The 23,795-nt window shown below is 41.1% G+C and overlaps 1 protein-coding gene across 2 annotated transcripts in view; it reads right to left on the bottom strand.

The window, feature by feature from the left end:
* LOC139754638 (ran-specific GTPase-activating protein-like) overlaps positions 1–23,795 on the bottom strand; it is a 52,787-nt gene that overhangs the window by 13,206 nt on the left and 15,786 nt on the right. For both annotated transcript variants that reach the window (XM_071672148.1, XM_071672147.1), the window contains exons 2-4: positions 23,352–23,512; positions 15,303–15,405; positions 4,766–4,949 (exon numbers count right to left, since the gene is read on the bottom strand). In XM_071672148.1, the coding sequence (XP_071528249.1) occupies positions 4,766–4,949; positions 15,303–15,405; positions 23,352–23,512 (448 nt within the window). The remainder of the gene's footprint in view (positions 1–4,765; positions 4,950–15,302; positions 15,406–23,351; positions 23,513–23,795) is intronic.

Raw genomic sequence — 23,795 nt, 5'->3', positions numbered from 1 at the left:
TGATACAGCGCTGGTGGCTGATTCATGTGAGAAACTGCAGAAGCTGGTGACTGAGTTTGGTAAAGTGTGTGGAAGAAGAAAGTTAAGAGTAAATGTGAATAAGAGCAAGGTTATTAGGTACAGTAGGGTTGAGGGTCAAGTCAATTGGGAGGTGAGTTTGAATGGAGAAAAACTGGAAGAAGTGAAGTGTTTTAGATATCTGGGAGTGGATCTGGCAGCGGATGGAACCATGGAAGCGGAAGTGGATCATAGGGTGGGGGAGGGGGCGAAAATTCTGGGGGCCTTGAAGAATGTGTGGAAGTCGAGAACATTATCTCGGAAAGCAAAAATGGGTATGTTTGAAGGAATAGTGGTTCCAACAATGTTGTATGGTTGCGAGGCGTGGGCTATGGATAGAGTTGTGCGCAGGAGGATGGATGTGCTGGAAATGAGATGTTTGAGGACAATGTGTGGTGTGAGGTGGTTTGATCGAGTGAGTAACGTAAGGGTAAGAGAGATGTGTGGAAATAAAAAGAGCGTGGTTGAGAGAGCAGAAGAGGGTGTTTTGAAGTGGTTTGGGCACATGGAGAGAATGAGTGAGGAAAGATTGACCAAGAGGATATATGTGTCGGAGGTGGAGGGAACGAGGAGAAGAGGGAGACCAAATTGGAGGTGGAAAGATGGAGTGAAAAAGATTTTGTGTGATCGGGGCCTGAACATGCAGGAGGGTGAAAGGAGGGCAAGGAATAGAGTGAATTGGAGCGATGTGGTATACCGGGGTTGACGTGCTGTCAGTGGATTGAATCAAGGCATGTGAAGCGTCTGGGGTAAACCATGGAAAGCTGTGTAGGTATGTATATTTGCGTGTGTGGACGTATGTATATACATGTGTATGGGAGGGGGTTGGGCCATTTCTTTCGTCTGTTTCCTTGCGCTACCTCGCAAACGCGGGAGACAGCGACAAAGTATAATAAAAAAAAATATATATATATATATATATTTATTTATTCCTTTATTTATTTTGCTTTATCGCTGTCTCCCGCATTAGCGAGGTAGCGCAAGGAAACAGACGATAGAATGGCCCAACCCACCCACATATGTATATACATACATGTCCACACACACACATATACATACCTATACATCTCAACGTATACATAGAGATACACACACAGACACATTCATATATACACATGTACATAATTCATAATGTCTGCCCTTATTCATTCCCATTGCCACCCCGCCACACGTGAAATAACAACCCCCTCCCCCCGCATGTGCACGAGGTAGCACTAGGAAAAGACAACAAAGGCCACATTCGTTCACACTCACTCTCTAGCTGTCACATAATAATGCACCGAAACCACAGCTCCCTTTCCACATCCAGGCCCCACAGAGCTTTCCATGGTTTACCCCAGATGCTTCACATGCCCTGGTTTAATCCATTGACAGCATGTCCACCCCGGTATACCACATCGTTCCAATTCACTCTATTCCTTGCATGACTTTCACCCTCCTGCATGTTCAGGCCCCGATCACTCAAAATCTTTTTCACTCCATCTTTCCACTTCCAATTTGGTCTCCCACTTCTCCTCGATCCCTCCACCTCTGACACATATATCCTCTTGGTCAATCTGTCCTCCCTCATTCTCTCCATTGACCAATCCATTTCAATACACCCTCTTCTGCTTTCTCAACCACACTTTTTATTATCACACATCTCTCTTACCCTTTCATTACTTACTTGATCAAACCACCTCACACCACATATTGCCCTCAAACACCTCATTTCCAACAAATCCACCCTCCTCCGCACAACCCTATCTATAGCTCATGCCCTTACAACCATATAACATTGTTGGAACCACTATTCCTTCAAACATACCCATTTTTGCTCTCCAAGATAACATTCTTGCCTTCTACACAATATTCAATGCTCCCAGATCCTTCGGCCCCTCCTCACCCTGTGATTCACTTCCACTGCTAATTCCACTCCCAGACATCTATAACACTTCACAGCCTCCAATTTTTCTCCATTCAAGACTTACCTCCCAATTTACTTATCCCTCAACCCTATTGCATCTAATAACCTTGCTCTTATTCACATTTACTCTCAGCTTTCTTCATTCACACACTTTACCAAACTCAGTCACCAACTTCTGCAGTTTCTCACCCAAATCAGCCATCAGCGCTGTATCATCAGCGAACAACAACTGACTCACTCCCCAAGCCCTCTCATCCACAAGAGACTGCATGCTTGCCCCTCTCCAAAACTCTTGCATTCACCTCACTATCAACCCCATCCATAAACAAATTGAACAACCATGGAGATGCTACGCACCCCTGCTGCAAACCGACAATCACTGGGAACCAATCACTTTCCTCTCTCCCTATTCGTACACATGCCTTATATCCTTGATAAAAACTCTTCACTGCTTCTAGCAACTTACCTCACACACCATATACTCTTAATACCTTCCACAGAGCATCTCTATCTACTCTATCATGTGCCTTCTCCAGATCCATAAATGCTACATACAAATCCATGGTTTTCTAAGTATTTCTCACATACATTCTTCAAAGCAAACACCTGATCCACACATCCTCTACCACTTCTAAAACCACACTGCTCTTCCTCCATCTGATGCTCTGTACATGCCTTGATCCTCTAAATCAATACCCTCCTATATGATTTCCCAGGAATACTTAACAAATTGATGCCTCTGTAATTTGAACTCTCACCTTTATCCCCTTTGCCTTTGTACAATGGCACAATGCATGCATTCCTCCAATCCTCAGGCTCTTCATCATTAACCATACATACAGTGAATATCCTCACCAACCAGTCAACAACACAGACGCCCCTTTTTTCAATAAATTCCACTGCAATACCATTCAAACCTGCTGCCTTGCCAGCTTTCATCTTCTGCAAAGCTTTAACGACCTCTTCTCTGTTTACCAAATCGTTCTCCCTGACCATCTCACTTCACACTCCACCTCGACCAAAACACTCTATATCTGCCACTCTATCATCAAACACATTCAACAAACCTTCAAAATACTCACTTCATCTCCTTTTCACTTCAACACTACTAATTACCTCCCCATTCACCCCCTTGTTCTCTTGACTTACGCACTTTATTTACCCCCTTCCAAAACATCTTTTTATTCTCCCCAAAATTTAATGATACTCTCACCCCAACTCTTATTTGACCTCGTTTTCACCTCTTGGACTTTTCTCTTGACCCATTGCCTCTTTCGCTTATACATAACCCAGTCATTTGCACTACCTCCCTGCAAAAATCATCCAAATGCCTCTCCCTTTTCTTTCACTAACAATCTTACTTCTTCATCCTACCACTTACTACCCTTTCTAATTTGCCCACCTTTCTCATGCCACAGGCATCTTTTGCACAACCCATTACTGCTCCCCTAAATGCATCTCATTCCTCCCCAACTCCCCTTACATCATTTGCTCTCACATTTTTCCATTCTGCACTCAATCTCTCCTGGTACTTATTCATACAAGTCTCCTGTCCAAGCTCACTTACTCTCACCACTCTCTTCATCCCAACATTCTCTCTTCTTGTCTGAAAACCTCTACATATTTTCACCTTTGCCTCCAAAAGATAATGATCAGACATCCCTCCAGTTGCCCCTCTCAGCACATTAACATCCATAGGTTTCTCTTTCATGCGCATATCAATCAACACCTAATCCAATAATGCTCTCTGACCATCTCTCCTACTTACATACGTATACTTATGTATATCTCTCTTTTTAAACCAGGCATTCCTAATCACCAGTCCTTTTTCAGCACACAAATCTACAAGCTCTTCATCATTTCCATTCACAACACTGAACACCCTATGAACACCAATTATACCCTCAACTGCCACATTACTCACCTTTGCATTCAAATCACTCCAAAAACACTTGCCTCTCATGATCTTTCCTCTCATGCCCAGGTGCATAGGCACCAATAATCACCATCTCTCTCCATCCACTTTCAGGTTTGCCCATATAAATCTAGTTTACTTTCTCCCACTCTATCTCATACTCCTACAACTCCTGCTTCAGGAGTAGTGCTACTCCTTCCTTTCCTCTTGTCCTCTCACCAACCCCTGACTTTACTCCCAAGACATTCCCAAACCACTCTTCCCATTTATCCTTGAGCTTCGTTTTACTCAGAGCCAAAACATCCACGCTCCTTTCCTCAAACATGCTACCTATCTCTCCTTTTTTCTCATCTTGGTTACATCCACATACATTTAGACTCCCCAATGTGAGCCTTCGAGGAGGATGAGCATTCCCCACATGACTACTTCTGTTTCTCCTTTTAGAAAGTTAAAATACAAGGAGGGGAGGGTTTCTAGCCCCTGCTCCCATCCCCTTTAGTCGCCTTATACGACAAGCGGGGAATGCATGGGAAGTATTCTTTCTCCCCTATCCCTAGGGATATGCATGTACATGTATGCATATGTGTGTGTGAGCATTTATGTATATACATGTGTATATGGGTGGGTTGGACCATTCCTCGTCTGTTTCCTTGAGCTACCTCGTTGACACGGGAGACAGCGGTTAAGTATAATAAATAACTAAATACAAATTTTCAAGCACAAACTGATTCTGTTAATTGGGAGTGAGAAAGACTTTTGACAATGTACTCCTCCTCAGCCACTGATAATGAGTGAACTGTGCCAAAGATTACCACATACAGGTGGAGATGTTACTAGGTTTTTTCTAAATTATCTAAAAATTGTAAATCTTATACTAAGACACTTACTCTCAGCATTTGCAAATCTGACTGCAAAGAGCTCTTGCTTTGGTTCTTCATCTGCAAAATCTGCTACAACCGACCAAACCCACGCTCTGTCACTACCACAATTTGGCTTCAGCTCCATATAAGGTGTGATGTAGTGGTTCGCACGGATCTTAAGTGTTTTGTCTTGCCGCATCAACAAACGAACCTGATGACCAAAAGATACACAAATAATAATCAGTAAGTTTTTGTTAAAAATGGCTATAAATTATCTACCATAATCCTATTAATGAACATAACTCAAGAATATCTCTCTGTCCTTCTAACTTTCTATCTCATCCTTCCACTTATTCCTTTAACACATTTCATGTTATTCATTTCAAAAATTAAAAGCTCTAAGTAGAAGGTCATAATTCAGAAATTTTTCAAACTTCCTCTGACTCATTTTGCATCAGTACTTACAACATATTAGCACTAACTGTTTTAAAGAAATATCAATCAAAAAATGAAGTATCATCTTTCAAATACATTAATTTTCAATTTAGATGACTCAGATATATGGAGAGAATGTGTGAAGATAGGTTTACAAAGAGGATATATGTCAGATGTGGAGGTGACAAGGATAAGGGACAATAAACAGGAGACAGAAGAATGAAGTAAATCAAGTTTTAAATACTCGGGGCCTGGGGATAAAAGAGAATGTAACACATGCACGTGTTAGAGTGAATAGGAGGAATGTGGTATACAATAGGCGATGTGCAATCATGAGAATGAATCGGGGCATCTGACAATCAAAAGAAACCATGGAAAAGCCTATGGGTCTTGGTTGTGGACAAAGGGATCTTGTTTCGGTACATGACACACAAGCCATATAGTAAATGAGATTCTTCCACTGTTCCTGGTGCTACCTCTCTCACACAGGAAACAGTGAATAATAAAATAATTCATTTTAACATTCATTATGAGGGAGATTGGCTGTCAAGTGTGAGGAAAATACTGAGGGATTAGTTTCTTTATACTGAACACTACTCTTTATTTCATAAATAAGTTCATTCAGGGCAGTACAGTGTCACTGGTGAATAACACGAAAACGTTTAGAATCATATCATCTTTCAAATTACAAATAAGGGTGAAAATATCAAGTGGTAGACATGTGTGGTGCTCATCATCTGTTACTAAAGTCCTTCATTACCATCAGATAATATAGAAAGAGAATTATGAACTGTTCTGTAATTTCTTCCACAACAGTGAGGTCAATGAAGACATCCCACCCTCATTATGAAATCAATCTAAAGTCCTTCTCTAAGTCATTCAGTTCATTTCTCATTTTTTCTTAACTTTCCTCACAAACTGATAAAAATCCTCCTGATAACTTGGGTCATCCACAAAAAAAATTCATATACTTTCTGAAGGGTCACCACGTACATACAAATTGAAGGTCATCAGCCATACACTTATAATGGTGGCTATTAGGGTACAGAAGAAAAATTTTCCTGAACCTTCCTAGCAATGGAAGGTACCTCTATAAGGTACATATGGTACAATAAGTTAGCTGGATATCTGAACAGAGGTGAGAAAAGATGATGCATGACACAGAGAACTCTCATACCAGACAAAATGTGTTCTTCAGGAATGTCCATTAAGCAAAAAATCTGTTAAAAGGGGTCATTATAACATGGTGCATGAAAACTTGTATTCCTGAGTGTCAATTCTTATACTAATAAGTGCTACAGAATGCCTTACTTTAATAGCAGTAATGGCTCTGCAGATGTTATTTTGGTGTTTTATATATAAAAAGGACATTTCTAATATAGATACCACATGAAACTAAACCTGATGAGCATTCATGATTCTGTCAGCTTGCAGTGTTGTTGATCATCACTGCTGTGGTCCATCAGTTTACCTAAAACTTCCTGGCCTGCTAACTATCATCTCCAGTAGCTTATTTTTCGTGGAATTTTTTTTTTAAACTTAGGATGTGGCGGACTGGCTGGATCTTTCCATCCTGTCACTAGTATCAAGTGTTGTTTTCATGGAAGAGGAAGCTAATCCACGCGACTGACCTAAATTTGCCCGATGCTCACTTGCCTCAACCCTGCTTGTCATTTGTAATTCATCCTCTCACTGTTATCAAGTGTTGTTTTAATGGAAGAGGAAGCTAATCCAAGCAACTGATTTACATGTGCCCCATGTTCACCTGCCTCAACCCTGCTTGTCATCTGCACCCCTAAGTCCTAATCAATCATTTTCCTGGACACCATGGATGCTCTACCTATAATACTTGTACTTTTAAGCCATTTTCCAGACATGATGTGTTTAAAATGTTCTCTAAATAAATATAAGATATAGCTAAAAAGAGAAACAACAAACAATGAACTGATGCATATCATGGCAGGCTATACACAACTAGCTTAGAGAATGTACACAAGATGGCAGCGGATATATTCAGTGTTTTATTTTCTTCAACATTTGATGGATCTTTTCTATTCGATTTTAACGAAAACTATATTAACTGTATTTATCATTATGCCCACTAAACGAAAATCTGTTATGTGAGGCTTCATTAAAAGAAGTCTCTCTGTATTTGATAAAAGCCACTGTTTCCTAAGAGAACATCAACTGATGTCAGCCACCATTTCAGTGAGAGGGGAAAACAAAACAAAAATAACATCATGAACATATCATTACATAACCCGATGAGACCCCTTTCAAAAAAATCCAAGAGCTCCTGCAGCTTCAACACAGTGCAAATGTTAGTAGCTGGGACGGGTGGACTTCTTTGTAACGAAAAGTTCTCTGACATCTGTACTTTGTCAACCAATGATGATACAGCCTTGCCAGGGGTGATTTTTTTTTCAACCAAAGTCTAACTTTAAGCAAGCGGAGTCTGAAAATACATCTAACACATCAACTCATGAGTATCTTTTAATTCTTCTCCATTCAAGCTGATATTAAACTGTGAATACTCATCTATTTCCATTGCAATAACCTCTCATCCCACTAACAACTAATACGCCTTCCACATCACAGTACTATCTATCTATCTATATCTCTGATGCCCATTCCCTCCAGGAATTCCCTAAATTAGGAGGCCGACGCAAAAGTCACCAAAACTGGTGAACTCTAGTGCTACTTCTAAGCCTTTAGTGTCACCCTTAACAGGCCACTGGCAGAGGGTAACTCTACTACAGTGTTTCCAGGGCCTCCTATCTAACATACAGGACACCTACAGCAATTGACTTCAAGTGTGCCATGTACAGTATGGGGCTTTTAAAAATCCTGAGCATGGTAAGAACTTAATTACAACTACTTTTAATAAAATTTTGCCAAAAGGCATGGTTATTGTTTGGCATTCACCAAAAAATAATCTACAATTATCAAGAATGAGCTGTGGAAGTTGCATGGTGTCTGGCGTTATGCATGAGACATAAATTTACATTTGCGGACTAAATGTCAGCAGCCCACGCGAGAGCAAAGCAGAGAAAAAAACCCAGCAACCTGGGCCAAAGGAGTGAATCTTGACAGCCACTGACGCACTACATAGTTATCACCTACACTCCTAATGTCCAGGAAGGCATTATTTGCACAAGTAATACATCATTGCTCAGTGGCTTCCTAACAAGTAGAGTTGTGAGCCAGAAAAAATTACTGACAATTTGGAAAATGTTTTCATATCTTTTTCCCATGCATTTTCTAATTTGCTTATCTGTACCTATTAAAATGCCAAGGTCAGTGCATCGACTGCATACTGCCAATAAAGCTGGGGAAAATGTAAACAAATAATGCTATAAACTAAAAAATATATCAACGGAAACTATAAAATCAAAAACATAGATGGATAAGTATATATTATGGCAGTCACAATTTGAAATTTTATTCATCTGAGAGGCTCAGACAGGTAAAACTTTAGTGCATTATCATACACATTCTTTTTCTTAGTATACTTGATTGCCATTTCCCCATTAGCAAGGTAGCGCCACGAAAAAGATGAATGACAAATCCACTCTCATACATATATGTACACACATAAGCACATATTTTCTTTATCTATTATGCTTAATTGCCGTCTCCCACGTTAGCGAGGCAGCGCAAGGAAACAGACATAAGAATGGCATAACCCACCTATATATACATAAATGCCTACACATGCACATATACATTTCAATATATGGATGGGGTTGTTAGGGAGGTGAATGCAAGAGTTTTGGAAAGAGGGCAAGTATGAAGTCTGTTGGGGATGAGAGAGCTTGGGAAACGAGTCAGTTGTTGTTCGCTGATGATACAGCGCTGGTGGCTGATTCATGTGAGAAACTGCAGAAGCTGGTGACTGAGTTTGGTAAAGTACTGCAGAAGCTGGTGACTGAGTTTGGTAAAGTGTGTGAAAGAAGAAAGTTAAGAGTAAATGTGAATAAGAGCAAGGTTATTAGGTACAGTGGGGTTGAGGGTCAAGTCAATTGGGAGGTAAGTTTGAATGGAGAAAAACTGGAGGAAGTAAAGTGTTTTAGATATCTGGGAGTGGATCTGGCACCGGATGGAACCATGGAAGCGGAAGTGGATCATAGGGTGGGGGAGGGGGCGAAAATCCTGGGAGCCTTGAAGAATGTGTGGAAGTCGAGAACATTATCTCGGAAAGCAAAAATGGGTATGTTTGAAGAAATAGTGGTTCCAACAATGTTGTATGGTTGCGAGGCATGGGCTATGGATAGAGTTGTGCGCAGGAGGATGGATGTGCTGGAAATGAGATGTTCGAGGACAATGTGTGGTGTGAGGTGGTTTGATCGAGTAAGTAACGTAAGGGTAAGAGAGATGTGTGGAAATAAAAAGAGCGTGGTTGAGAGAGCAGAAGAGGGTGTTTTGAAATGGTTTGGGCACATGGAGAGAATGAGTGAGGAAAGATTGACCAAGAGGATATATGTGTCGGAGGTGGAGGGAACGAGGAGAAGTGGGAGACCAAATTGGAGGAGGAAAGATGGAGTGAAAAACATTTTGTGTGATCGGGGTCTGAACATGCAGGAGGGTGAAAGGAGGGCAAGGAATAGTGAATTGGATCGATGTGGTATACCGGGGTTGACGTGCTGTCAGTGGATTGAATCAGGGCATGTGAAGCGTCTGGGGTAAACCATGGAAAGCTGTGTAGGTATGTATATTTGCGTGTGTGGATGTATGTATATACATGTGTATGGGGGTGGGTTGGGCCATTTCCTTCGTCTGTTTCCTTGCGCTTCCTCGCAAACGCGGGAGAAAGCGGGGGGGGAAAAAAAAAAAAAAAAAAAACATTCATACTTGCTGCGTTCACCCATTCCTGTTGCCATCCCACCACACATGAAATAGGAACCCCCCCCAAGGTAGTGCTAGGAAAAGACATAAAAGGCCACATTTGTTCACACTCAGTCTCTGGTTGTCATGTGCAATGCACCAAAACCACAGCTCCTTTTCCACATCCAGGCCCCATAAAACTTTCCATGGTTTACCCCATACACTTCATATGCCCTGGTTCAATCCATTGACAGCACGTCCACCCCGGTATACCACATCGTTCCAATTCACTCTATTCCTTGCATGCCATTCATCCTCCTGTATTGGACGTTCAGGCCCCAATTGCTCAAAATCTTTTGCACTCCATCCTTCCACTTCTAATTTGGTCTCACACTTATCTTTCCCTCTACCTCTGACACATGTGTCCTCTTTGTCAATCTTTCCTCACTCATTCTCTCCATGTGACCAAATCATTTCAACACACCCTCTTCTGCTCTCTCAACCACACTTTTAGTTATCACACATCTCTCTTACCTTTCCATTACTTACTCAATCAAACCACCTCACACCACATACTGTCCTCAAACATTGCATTTCCAACAAATCCACCCTCCTCCACACAACCCTATCTATAGCCCACGCCTCGCAACCATATAACATAGCTGGAACCACTATTCCTTCAAACATACCCAATTTTGCTCTTCAAGATTAAGTTCTTGCCTTCCACACATTCTTCAACGCTCCCAGAACCTTCGACCCCTCCCCCACCCTGTGACTCACTTCCGCTTCCATGGTTCCATCCACTGCTAAATCCACTCCCAGATATCTAAAACACTTCACTTCCCCAAGTTTTTCTCCATTAACTTATCCCTAAACCCTACTGAACCTAATAACCTTGCTCTTATTCACATTTACTCTCAGCTTTCTTCTTTCACACACTTTACCAAACTCAGCCACCAGCTTCTGCAGTTTCTCGCCTAAATCAGCCACCAGCGCTGTATCATCAACAAACAACAACTAACTCACTCCCTAAGCCCTCTAATCCACAACAGACTGCATACTTGCACCTCTCTCCAAAACTCTTGCATTCACCTCCCTTTCAACCCCATCCATAAACAAATTAAACGACCATGGAGCCATCACGCACCCCTGCCGCAAACCGACATTCACTGGGAACCAATCATTTCCTCTCTTCCTACTCGTACATTTTTTTATCCTTGGTGAAAACTTTTCACTGCTTCTAACACCATATACTCTTAACACTATATCATATGCCTTCTCGAGATCCATAAATGCTGCATACAAATCCATCTGTTTTTCTAAGTATTTTTCACATACATTCTTCAAAGCAAACACCTGATCCACACATCCTCTACCACTTCTGAAACCACACTGCTCTTCCCCAATCTGATGCTCTGAACATGCCTTCACCCTCTCAATACCCTCCCATACAATTTCCCAGGAATACTCAACAAACTTATACCTCTGTAATTTGAACATTCACCTTTTCCCCCTTTGCCTTTGTACAATGACACTAATACATGCATTCCTCCAATCCTCAGGCATTTCACCATGATACATTGAATATCCTTACCAACCAATCAACAACACAGTCACACCTTTTTCTAATAAATTCCACTGCAATACCATCCAAACCTGCCACCTTGCCAGCTTTCATTTTCCACATAGCTTTCACTACCCCTTCTCTTTTTACCAAACCATTCTCCCCGACCCTCTCACTTCGCACACCACCTCAACCAAAACACCCTATATCTGCCGCTCTATCATCTAACACATTCAACAAACCTTCAAAATACTCACTCCATCTCCTTTTCACTTCACCACTACTTGTTATTAGCCCCCTTCATCGAAGTTCCCATTTGTTCTCGTCTTATGCACTTTATTTAGCTCCTTCCAAAAATTTCTTTATTCTCACTAAAATTTAATGATACTCTCTCACCCCAATTCTCATTTGCCCTCTTTTTCACCTCTTGCACCTTTCTCTTGACCTCCTGCCTCTTTCTCTTATACATCTCCCAGTCATTTGTACAACTTCCCTGCAAAAATCTTCCAAACGCCTCTCTCTTCTCTTTCACCAAAAATCTTACTTCTTCATCCCACTACTCACTACCCTTTCTAATCTGCCCACCTCCCACCTTTCTCATACTACAAGCATCTTTTGTGCAAGCCATCACTGCTCCCCTAAACACATCCCATTCCTCCCCCTCTCCCCTTATGTCATTTGCTCTCACCTTTTGCCATTCTGCACTCAATCTCTCCTGGTACTTCCTCACACAAGTCTCCTTTCCAAGCTCAACTTACTCTCACCACTCTCCTCACCCCAACATTCTCTCTTCTTTTCTGAACACCTCTACAAATCTTCACCTTCGCCTCCACAAGATAATGATCAGACAACCCTCCAGTTGCCTCTCTCAGCACATTAACATCCAAGTCTCTCTTTCACACATCTATCAATCAACACGTAATCCAATAACGCTCTCTGGCCATCTCTCCTACTTACATACGTATAATCATGTACACTCTCTCTTTTTAAACTAGGTATTCCCAATCACCAGTCCTTTTTCAGCACACAAATCTAAAAAGCTCTTCACCAATTTCCATTTACAACAATGAACACCCCATGTACACCAATTATACCCTCAACTGCCACATTACTCACCTCATTCAAATCACCCATCACTATAACCTGGTCTCATGCATCAAAGCTGCTAACACATTTACTCAGCTGCTCCCAAAACACTTGCCTCTCATGACCAGGTGCATAAGCACCAGTAATCACCCACTTCTCTCCATCGACTTTCAGTCTTACTCATATCAATCTTGAGTCTACTTTCTTACACTCTATCACATTCTCCAACAACTCCTGCTTCAGGTAGTGCTACTCCTTCCTTTCCTCTTGTCCTCTCATCAACTCCTGACTTTACTCCCAAGACATTTCCAAACCACTCTTCCCATTTACCCTTGAGCTTCGTTTCACTCAGAGCCAAAACATCGACATTCCTTTCCTCAAACATACTACCTATCTCTCCTTTTTTCTCATCTTAGTTATATCCACACACATTTAGACATCCCAATCTGAGCCTTCGAGGAGGATGAGCACTCCCCGCATGACCCCTTCTTCTGTTTTCTCTCTTAGAAAGTTAAAATACAAGGAGGGGAGGGTTTCCAGCCCCCCTGCTCCCGCCCCCTTTTGTTGCATACTATGACAAGAGGGGAATGTGTGAGAAGTATTCTTTCTCCCCTATCCCCAGGGATAGGGGAGAAAAAGCAATGGGAACTCTTATTGCTCACTCAAAGTTTGAAAAATAATGAGAAACAACTCATATGAAAAACTGCCTGGATGCATGCATGGAAGTACATTTAACCAATTTCAGGTACACTTAAGGATATGTGTATATGATCAAAAAGTACTGGAACACATCTGATTGAAGCTGTATTAAGTCCTCTGGTGCAAATGGCAGAGATAGTGGAAGGTTTTGTGCAGCTCCAACCAGATGTGTACCAATACTAAAGTAAAGTTCCCTAATGTTTGCCCATGGGCATAAACATGTCTACATATATGACACTTTTTAACTTGTTTGCTTTTGTTGCAGGTAGCTTGTAGAAAACTACAACATTAAACATGCCCACTTAGAATAAATATGCAACTTGTATGTAAATGAATGGTTACAGCAACTGGTACTGTAAAATCTAACTTAGGCACCTGATATTCACAAGACATACATATATATATTCATATTTGCTCGTCTTATTCATTCCCAGCCCCATCCTGACCCACAGGAAACCATCGCCACCCCATGTAACAGCAAGGAAGCAGATGAAGAAAGGCCACATCCACTCACATCCACTGTCTGGCTGTCATGTGAAAGTAATAAACTGGAGGAAAAGAGATTAGATATTAACCATAATAAGGGTTCTGTGGGGGTGCTTATAGACCAACTCTCAAAATTAACAAAGTTATGAAATGTAAGAGAGAAAAAAGTAGGAAGATAATTCCTGAGCTTGGTTGTTTGAGAGGAGATACCAAAACAGTCAATTCTCAAGAGGCCAGAGACACTATGGGTAGTAGCAGGCAGATGCATGCTCCACATCCAAGCCTTAGGAATAGGTAAACATGCAGACAGTTCCTACCCACATAGCAACCTATTACTTTACCAAACTTTTCTGATTCAGTCAAAAGAACAGTAAATGGCAATCAAGTTACCTAAACTCACTCTCGTTCCATACATTTCCCATTCACAACATCAATAATCACACTGGCAACGAAAGCCTTGATATACTACAATAGCCATGCCAAAACATTCACTCATACCACTATTTACTATCACGTAAACACTACTTTCTATGTAAAAGATTTTTAAAGAAATAAAGGAATCTTCCATACCAAACCACCAGACTTCTCTGTCCTTTCCTATCAACATTAGTACACACCTCTGAATCCAAAAATGCAAATTCTCTTTTTCTCATTTCTATCATATCACCATACTACCATTACTACCAGCCTGGATACTGGGAGGGTTAGTGATGGCTGCATAGTAAGCCAGCATTTCAGTGGTCATCAAGATGCACTCCTCTAACCAAGGTAGCTGTCTTTTCTTTTAGCCTAACCCTTATGTGAACTACTGGCATTCTTTTCACAAACATGCAATATCTCCTTGTCACATACAACACACAACACTTAATTCATAAATCTCATTTTTTCTAACTTTAGATTTTCCTGCAGTGAGCACTATTTGCTAGCCCTACCTTTTGGCAAAATGGTAGGGAACAATAGACAGAAGGTAGAAATATTTAGGCAGGAGTGCTAGGTAGAAGTAGTAGGTAGGAACATTAGGTTGTAGTAGTCTGTAGGCACATTAGATAAGAACCTCTGCAACCACTGTATATGACTTGCCCTTTGCCAGTGTCCTGTTAAGGGTGAGGCACCAAAGGTTAAGAACTGGCACTGAAGTTCACTAGTTATGGAAACTCAATTACCAAGGCCACTCCCTTGAGGGAACAGGCATCAGAGACATAATTAGATTATTGAATTTTTTCCACAATCTGCATAAATGCAACAATTAGTTTATACAAACCATCTTGCCTTTCTAAATTCAGCTTGCTCTATATCTATATGACTTTTGGTAATACTTTTTACATAATACTATCCTTCTACAAATCTTACCAAGAATGTAATTCTTACAATCTATCAATCAATTCTGAATCAAATCATCAGAGAAAATGTCGTCTTGGTAGCAAATACTTTTCAATCATACTTTGAACAATATGATCTGACAGAACTCACAGTCTTCCTGTTGCTGTTCTTCAGAATCTTTACATCTCCAGTGCCTCGTTCCTTCCATTCTGCTGGAGAGTCAACTGTGTGGTAGCGGAATAGCTTGCACCTCCTAGAACAGAATAAACTTACATATGTATTAAACACTATAACACGAATTATTTTTTCAATACTTGAACTCTTCCTGTATTAGCAAGGTAGCACCAGGAACAGAACAAGGAAGGCCACATCCACTTATCCATTCTCTAACTGTCATGTGTGATGCACTGAAAATGCAGATCCTTATCCTCAACCATGCCCCATAGACCTTTCCATGGTTTACCCAGAACACTTCACATACCCTGGTTCAGTCCACTGACAGCACACTAACCCCAGTATACCACATTGTTCCAATTCACTCTGTCACTTGCACACCAAGCCTTTCATCCTCCTGCATTTTCAGGCCCTGACTACTCAAAATCTTTTTCATCACCCCATCTTTCCATATCCAATTTGGTGTCCCTGCTCTGACACATACATTCCCAGAGCTACCAACCTTGTATAAAAGAAAAAATTACAACTATGCACAATACAGGCTTCACTTTCAATACATGAAATTGTTATGTCCAGTGCTTAAGCTGTTATCTCCATTCATTTATCGACTTGTAGACAGTCCACATTTGTTCACTTTAAAACTGATAGAGTATCTAGTCTGAATGTCATTCGCTTCTCCGTGTGATAAACTGATGTGATAATGAAATTTACGTGCTGGGGATTTGATTCTTCTAGCAAAATTTTGTTTTTTCTCTTCATATGTCATTGCTAGAAAATCTTAGTAAATAAAACTTCACTACTTTGAAGAACAGCAATAGATGGAAGGGAACTAGTAATTTCTCATCCACTTCTATATATGATAATTTTGCATGACTTTTTGAAGCATCCGGAGGGCCTGGCCTAGGAGTAAAGCCTAGCCTGGTTACACAAGTTAAAGCTTTGATTGGATGGTAAGACTGACCATGTAACAATATGAGCGGTCATTTCCGTGAAATGGTCTGAAACTGACTGATGTTTGACTTATTTTTTGCACTGCATTAGTACTTGCCTGACATACACCACACATTGATCAGTGCAAGCCTGTGAATTTCCCATACATTACATACACAATACATGTACAATACATGAACATACGACCAGAATTACAAAAATATGTATTTTACTAATAAGAATGATATTGCCATATTCATCTAAAAGTAATAAATACGGCAAAAAAGTAATGGATGGCAGCTTTGTATTCCCTATTAACCTTTCCTGACCCAGCTTTGCATTCCCCATCAACCTTTCCTGTCCCATTCTCTCCGTATGTCTAAACTCTGTAGAACATCCTCTTCAGTCCCCTTAACCACACTCTTTTTTTATTACCATACTTCTCTCTTACCCTTTCCTTACTTACTCAATCAGACCTCCTCAAACCACATGTTGTAAGACATTTCATTTCCAACACACATCCACTCTCCTCCACAGAGCATTATCTATAGCCCATGCCTCGCATCCATATAATATTGCGGGGACTACTATACCTTCCAACATACCCATTTTTTGCTATCCCTGATAAGGTCCTCTCTTTCTACACATTCTTCAGTGCTCCCAGAACTTTGCCCTCTCACTCACCTTATGACTCACTTCCACTTCTATGGTTCCTTTGACTGCCATGTCCACTCTCAGGAGTCTAAAACCACTTCCTCCAAGTTTTCTCCATTCTAACTCACAACCCAACTAACTTGCCCCTCAAGCCTGCTAAATCTAACCACTGCATTTATTCACATTTACTCTCAACTTTCTCCTTTCACACATTCTTCCAACTTCTGCAGTTTCTCATTTGAATGTCACAAGTGCTGTATCATCAGCTAACACAAAATGACACTCTCTAGGCCTTTTCATCACCCATCTCTAGGCCTTTTCATCACCCACAGACAAATAAAACAACCATGGCGACATTACACATCCCTGCCACAAAACAACCTTCACATGGAACCATTCATTCTCCTCTCTTCCTGCTCCTACACATGCCTTACCTCTTGATAAAAACTTATTACTGCTTCTAGAAGCTTCCATCCCACAGGATATATTCTGAAGACCTTCCACAAGGCATCTCTATCAACCCTATCAAACACTTTCATTAGACCCATAAATGCTACACACAAATTCAACTGTTTCTCTAAGTATCTCTCACACACATTCGTTAAAGCAAACACATATCCAAACATCCTCCACCACTTCTGAAACCACACTGCTCCTCCTCAATCTGATGCTCTATGCATGCCACTCTCTCAATCAATAGCTTCCCACACAATTTACCTGGTTTACCCAACGACCTTTAGCCTCTGTAGTTTGAACACTCACTTTTACCCCCTTCGCATTTATACAATGGCACTATAAATGCATTCTACCAATCCTCAGACACCTTAAAAAGTTCCATACATATGCTGAAAATCCTTAACAACCAATCGATGACATAGTCACCCCTTCTTAACAATTTCAACTGCAATCTAATCGACTCCACCTGCTATGCCGCATTTCATCTCACATAAGGCTTTCAGGACCACTCCTTTCTTCACCAAAACACTCTCAGTGTCTCTCTCACTTTGCATACCACCCCAACCAAAACACCCTACATCTGCCACCCTCTCATCAAACAATTTCAACAAGTCCTTCAAAATCCTCACTCCATCTCATCCTCACTTCACACTAAAGGTTAGCACTCCTCCTTTGGCCCCCTTCATTGATGTTCCTATTTGCTCTCTTGTTTTATGCACATTAGTAACCTCCTCTTAAAAGATCTTACTCTCTAAAAGGTTTACTGATAATTGCTCACCCCAACTCTTTTTCAACCACTACATCTTTGCTCTTGACCTCCTGCTGCTGTCTTTTATGTCTCTCAATCATTTCCACTCCTTCCCTGTACATACCACCCAAATACATCTCTTCTCTCTTTCACTAACTTTAATTCTTTATTCTACCATTCACTACCCTTTCTCATCTGCCCATTTCTCATCATTAGCAGGCCACATGCATCTCTTGCACATACCAGCACTGCTTCCTTAAATACCTCCCATTCCTCACCCCCTCTCTTTGCTTTATATGCTCTTATCTTTTCCTATTCTACAATCGAACTCTCACTATTTCTTCACACATCTCTTTTTCATGCTCACTTACTCTCACCATTCTCTTCTCACTGATAAGGGTTCCTCTTTTCTGACAACCTCCACAAAGCTTCACCTTTGCCTCCACAAGACAGTGAAGAGATATTACACCAGCTGCCCCTCTCAGCACATTTACATCCAGAAGTCTCTTTTTTACATGCTTATCAATTAACATTTATCTTATTTTCATTCATTATACTTTGTCACTGTCTCCCGTATTAGTGAAAGAGTGCAAGGAAACAGACGAAAGAATGGCTCAACCCACCCACATACACATGTATATACATAAATGCCCACACATGCACATATACATACCTATACATTTCAACATACACATATACATACATACACATGCACATATTCATACATGCTGCCTTCATCCATTCCTGCCACCATCCCATCACACATGAAACAACACCCCCCCACCTGCATGCGTGTGGGGTAGCACTAGGAAAGGACAACAAAGGCCACACTCGTCCACACTCAGACTCTAGGTATCATGTGTAATGTACCGAAACCACAGCTCCCTTTCCAAATCCAGGCCCCACTAAACTCTCCATAGTTTATCCCAGACACTTGACATCCAATGACAGCACGTCGACCCCAGTATACCACATCGTTCCAATTCACTGTATTCCTTGCAAGCCTTTCACCCTCCTGTATGTAATCCAATAATGCCTGCTGACGATCTCTCCTACTCACATACATATACTTGTGTATGTCCCTTTCTTTAAACCATGTATCACCAATCACCAGTCCTTTTTCAGCACAACTTCACAATCTGTTAACCATTTCCATTCATATACTGAATACTCTAAGCATACCAACTATCCTCTTAACTTGTCACCTTACTCACCCTCGCATCAAATTACCCATCACAATACGCAATCTCTTACATCAAAACTGCTGTCATACTCACTCAGCTGCTCCCAAAGCACTTGCCTCTCATGGTTAGGCGCATGAGCACTAATTGTCATCTATCTCTACCCATCCACATTCATTTTATCAACAAAGTCAAGAATTTACTTCCTTACACTGTCACACAAGCCCACAACTCCTGCTTCAGGAATAGCGCTACTCCTTTAGCTTTTGTCCTCTCAACAACCCCTGACTTTACTCCTAAGACATTTCCAAACCATTCTTCCCCTTTGCCCTTGAACTTTGCTTCACTCAGAGCCAGAGCACCCAAGTTTCTTTCCTCAAACATGCTACATATCTCTCTCCTCTTCTCATCTTGGTTACATCCACACACATGTAGATACCCCAGCCTGAGCCCTCCAGGATTATGAACACTCATTGCTTGGCTGCTTCTTTTGTTCCACCTTTTAGAAGTTTCATATACAAGAAACCAGGAGAGTTCCAGCTTCCCCACTGATGACCCTTTCATCGTCTTCTATGACACAATAAGAATACAGAGATAGAATTAATTTTCCCCTACTACAGGAATACTTACACAATTAAAATATTTTTCTATTTTATTTATCATACTTAATCACTGTCTCCCACATTAGCAAGGTAGCACAAGGAAACAGAGGAAGAATGGCTCAACCCACCCACATACACATGTATACACATAAACGCCCAAACACGAACATATAGATTTCAATGTATACATACACATACATATATACACATGTGCATATTCATATCTGCTGCCTTCATCAATTCCCATTGCCACCCTGCCACACATGAAATAGCATCCCCCTCTAGCGAGATAATGCAAAGAAAAGACAAAAAAAAAAAGGCCACATTCATTCACACTAAGTCTCTAGCTGTCATGTGTAATGCACCGAAAACTACAGCTCCCTTTCCACATCCAGGCCCCACAGACCTTTCCATGGTTTACCCCAGAAACTTCACATGCCCTGGTTCGATTTACAGACAGCACATTAATCCCAGTATACCACAACATTCCAATTCATTCTATTCCTTGCATGGCTTTCACCCTCCTGTATGTTCAGGCCCCGATCGCTCAAAATCTTTTGCAATCCATCCTTCCACCTCTAATTTGGTCTCCTGCTTCTTGTTCCTTCTACCTCTGACACAGAAATCCTTTGTCACTCTTTCCTCACTCATTCTCTCCATGCAAGCAAACCATTTCAACACACCCTCTTCTGCTCTCTCAACCACACTCTTTTTATCATCATACATCTCTCTTACCTTTTCATTACTTACTCGATCAAACAACCTCCCACCACATATTGTCCTCAAACATTTCATTTCCAACACATCCACCCTCCTCTGCAAAACCCTATCTATAGCCCATGTCTCACAACCATATAACATTGTTGGAACCACTATTCCCTCATAAAATATAAAGCTTAGTACAGCAGTGGCATATACCACAGAACACACTGATATTAAAGCATATACTAGAGAAGATTGATACTTTCAGAGACAATATAATAAAAATTCATGTAATGAAGTATCCCTAGTACTGGGCAGGAAGAATATATCCCATGTATTCCATGTCATAGTAGGCAACTAGGAGGGGCAAGAGTCTGGAGGATGGAAGCCCAACCCTTCTTGTATCTCAGTTTCTAAAAGTTGGAACAAAATGAGCCAAGCAAGAAGTGCTCCTACTCCTCAAAGGCTTTGGTTGGGGGTGTCTGAATGTGTGTGGATAAAATCAAGATGAGAGGGGAGAGGTGGGTAATATGTTTTATGTTCAAGAGGTACCAGAAAGCCCTGGCTGTGGGTGAAACAAAGCTCAAAGGGAAAGGGAAAGGGAAAGGATGGCTTGGAAATGTCTGAGGGGTAAAGTCAGGGGTCAATGATGGAACAAAAGCTAAGGTAAAGGTATGATTTCTGCTGGAGGAGGAGTTGTGGGAATGAGTGAGAGTGTAAGAAGTGAGCCCCACACTAACATGGATGAAAATAAAAGGGGATTACGAGAGATGTGTGATTATTACTGCTGCGCACCAGAAAATAAGGAGTGAGGGAGAAAGGCAAGTGTTTTGCAAGGAACTAAATAAGTGCATCAGCAATTTTGATGCAAGTGTTTGGATATTAGCGATGGTTAATTTGACTGAAAGAATGGGTAATGTGGAACTTGAGGGCAAATGGGGTACCCAGTCTTGTGAATGAACATGGTGAAAATCTTGAGGAGAAAAGAGGAGGGTGAGTGGAATCAGGTAAAGGTGGACCTACAGCTGTTTAATTTGTTTTTGTATGGGGTGGTGAGGTAGGCAAATGCAAAGATCTTGGAAATAGATCTGCAGTCTTTTAAGAATTTGTGTGTGTGTGTGTGTGTGTGTGTGTGTGTGTGTGTGTGTGTGTGTGTGTGTGGGGGGGGGGGGTTAGGAGATATTGTTTACTGTAAAACAGTACTAACAGTATTTTCAAGTGATAAATGGTACAATTAATTTCTGAGTTTGGGACAGTGTGAAAGGAATAAGTTGAGAGTAAATCTGAACAAAAACGTGAGTCTGAATAAAGGAAACTTGAAAGAAGTTAAGTGTTTCACATACCTGTAAGTGGGCATGGGAACCAGAACCATAAGAGCTGAAGTGAGTCATAAGGAGGGTGAGCGGGTGAAAGTCCAGGAAGCACTAAAGAGCGTGCAAAAAGAGAGGCTACTATCTGGAAGGATGAGGATGCAAAAGCCTGAAGATACGAAAGTCCAAATGGTATTGTATGGATGTGAGGTGTGAGCTTATCTATCTATCTATCTATATCTCTGACACCTGTTCCAAATGGAACTACCTCACGGGGGTGGCCATGACTATAGTCTCCATAACTAGTGGACTCAAGTGCTGCTTCTCAGCCTTTAATGCCACTGGCAGAGGGCAACTCTAATGCAGTGTTTGCAGAGGCTCCTTCCATATATTTCTATTGACTACTACTATTCTAATGCTTCTGCCTACTACATCTACCTATGTTTCTAACTAATACTCCAGCCTAAATGTTCCTACCTACAACTGCTATCTACTGCTCCTACCATTTTGCCAAAAGGCAGGGAAAGTGCATAGTGCTCACAACAGGAAAATGAGCTAAGTGTTGTCAAATGTTATGTGCAACAAGGAAAGATTGTCTGTTTGTAGACAGACAGCCAATAGTCCATGTGTGGGTGAGGCAGAAAGAAAAGACAGCTACATGGGTCAGAGGAGTAGAACTTGACAACCACAGAAGTGCTGGCTCATTATGCATCTGTCACTAACCCTCCTGATACCCAGGCAAGGAGTACTGGTAACATACCTCCCTGGTTTTTGGCTGCCTACCAACTACTATCAACTGTGAGGAGTGAGCCCTAGATGTGAATGTATGGAAGAGGATGTATGTATAGGAAATGAAAGAGCGAGGGAAAGGTATGGTAATATGACATGTAAGGCTGTGGGGGCGACTAAGGGCATACTGAAATAGTTATAGAGAAATGGAAGAAAATGAGTGAGGAGGTGACAAAGTGAGAAGTGGTGAGAACAAAGATAAAGGGGACACTGAACTGGAGACTGAGTGATGTGGCGAAAAAGTTTGAGGACTTCAGATCTGAACATGCAGGAGGGTGTATGGAGTACATGGGATAAAGTGAACTGGGGCAACACGGTTAAAAGGGCATGATGTGCAGTCAATGGACTGAACAAGGGTATATGAAGCCATCAGGGGGAATGACAGAAAGGTCTGCAAGGTCTGGTTATGAATAGGTGGCTGTGATTTTGGTGCATTACACAGGACAGCTATGAGGGTGAATGAGGCCATTTCTCCATCTGTTCCTGGCACTACCTCATTAAAATAGGAATGGAGAACAAGAAAAAATGAAAAATAAAAATATAATACTTATAATCTACTCACACAGATTACCATTATCTTGTTAACAAAGTTTTGCATCAACTACACAGTACAATAATGAAAGTGGCATTGTATCAATGGCCATCCGACTTACAGTTTCACCATTTCCTCCTCCTCTTCCTCATTTGTTTTTACTTGAACTTCAGGAAGGGTCACGACAGGCTCAAAATAAGGATCATGTTCCCCTTCTGTTACAATAACTCCATCTTCTGACACATTACTGGTGTTTACTGCAGTGTCACCCTCAGGGTCTGTCTGTTGAAATTAAAATCTAAGCTTCATATCACAAAATTATCAAAAATTTAAAACATACGAGTTTGTGAAATCATACTCTAGCAAAGGAAAACCAAGAAAAATTCACAGAAGCCTGTTCTAAGAATCACAACACAGAATCAGTGCTTAATCATACTAAACATCTTGGTTATCTGAAAGTTAGATGAGGTAAAACTGAACAGGGTAAGTCAAAGGAAGGATTTCTCTCCTGAGCCAGCCAAACCCTTTTTCCTTTCATTTAGTCAGAATGCCTGTCGGACATGAG

Source organism: Panulirus ornatus, chromosome 17 (genome assembly GCF_036320965.1).
Source record: "Panulirus ornatus isolate Po-2019 chromosome 17, ASM3632096v1, whole genome shotgun sequence".
Taxonomy (NCBI): Eukaryota; Metazoa; Arthropoda; class Malacostraca; order Decapoda; family Palinuridae; genus Panulirus; species Panulirus ornatus.
This window is presented reverse-complemented; position numbering and strand designations above follow the sequence as displayed.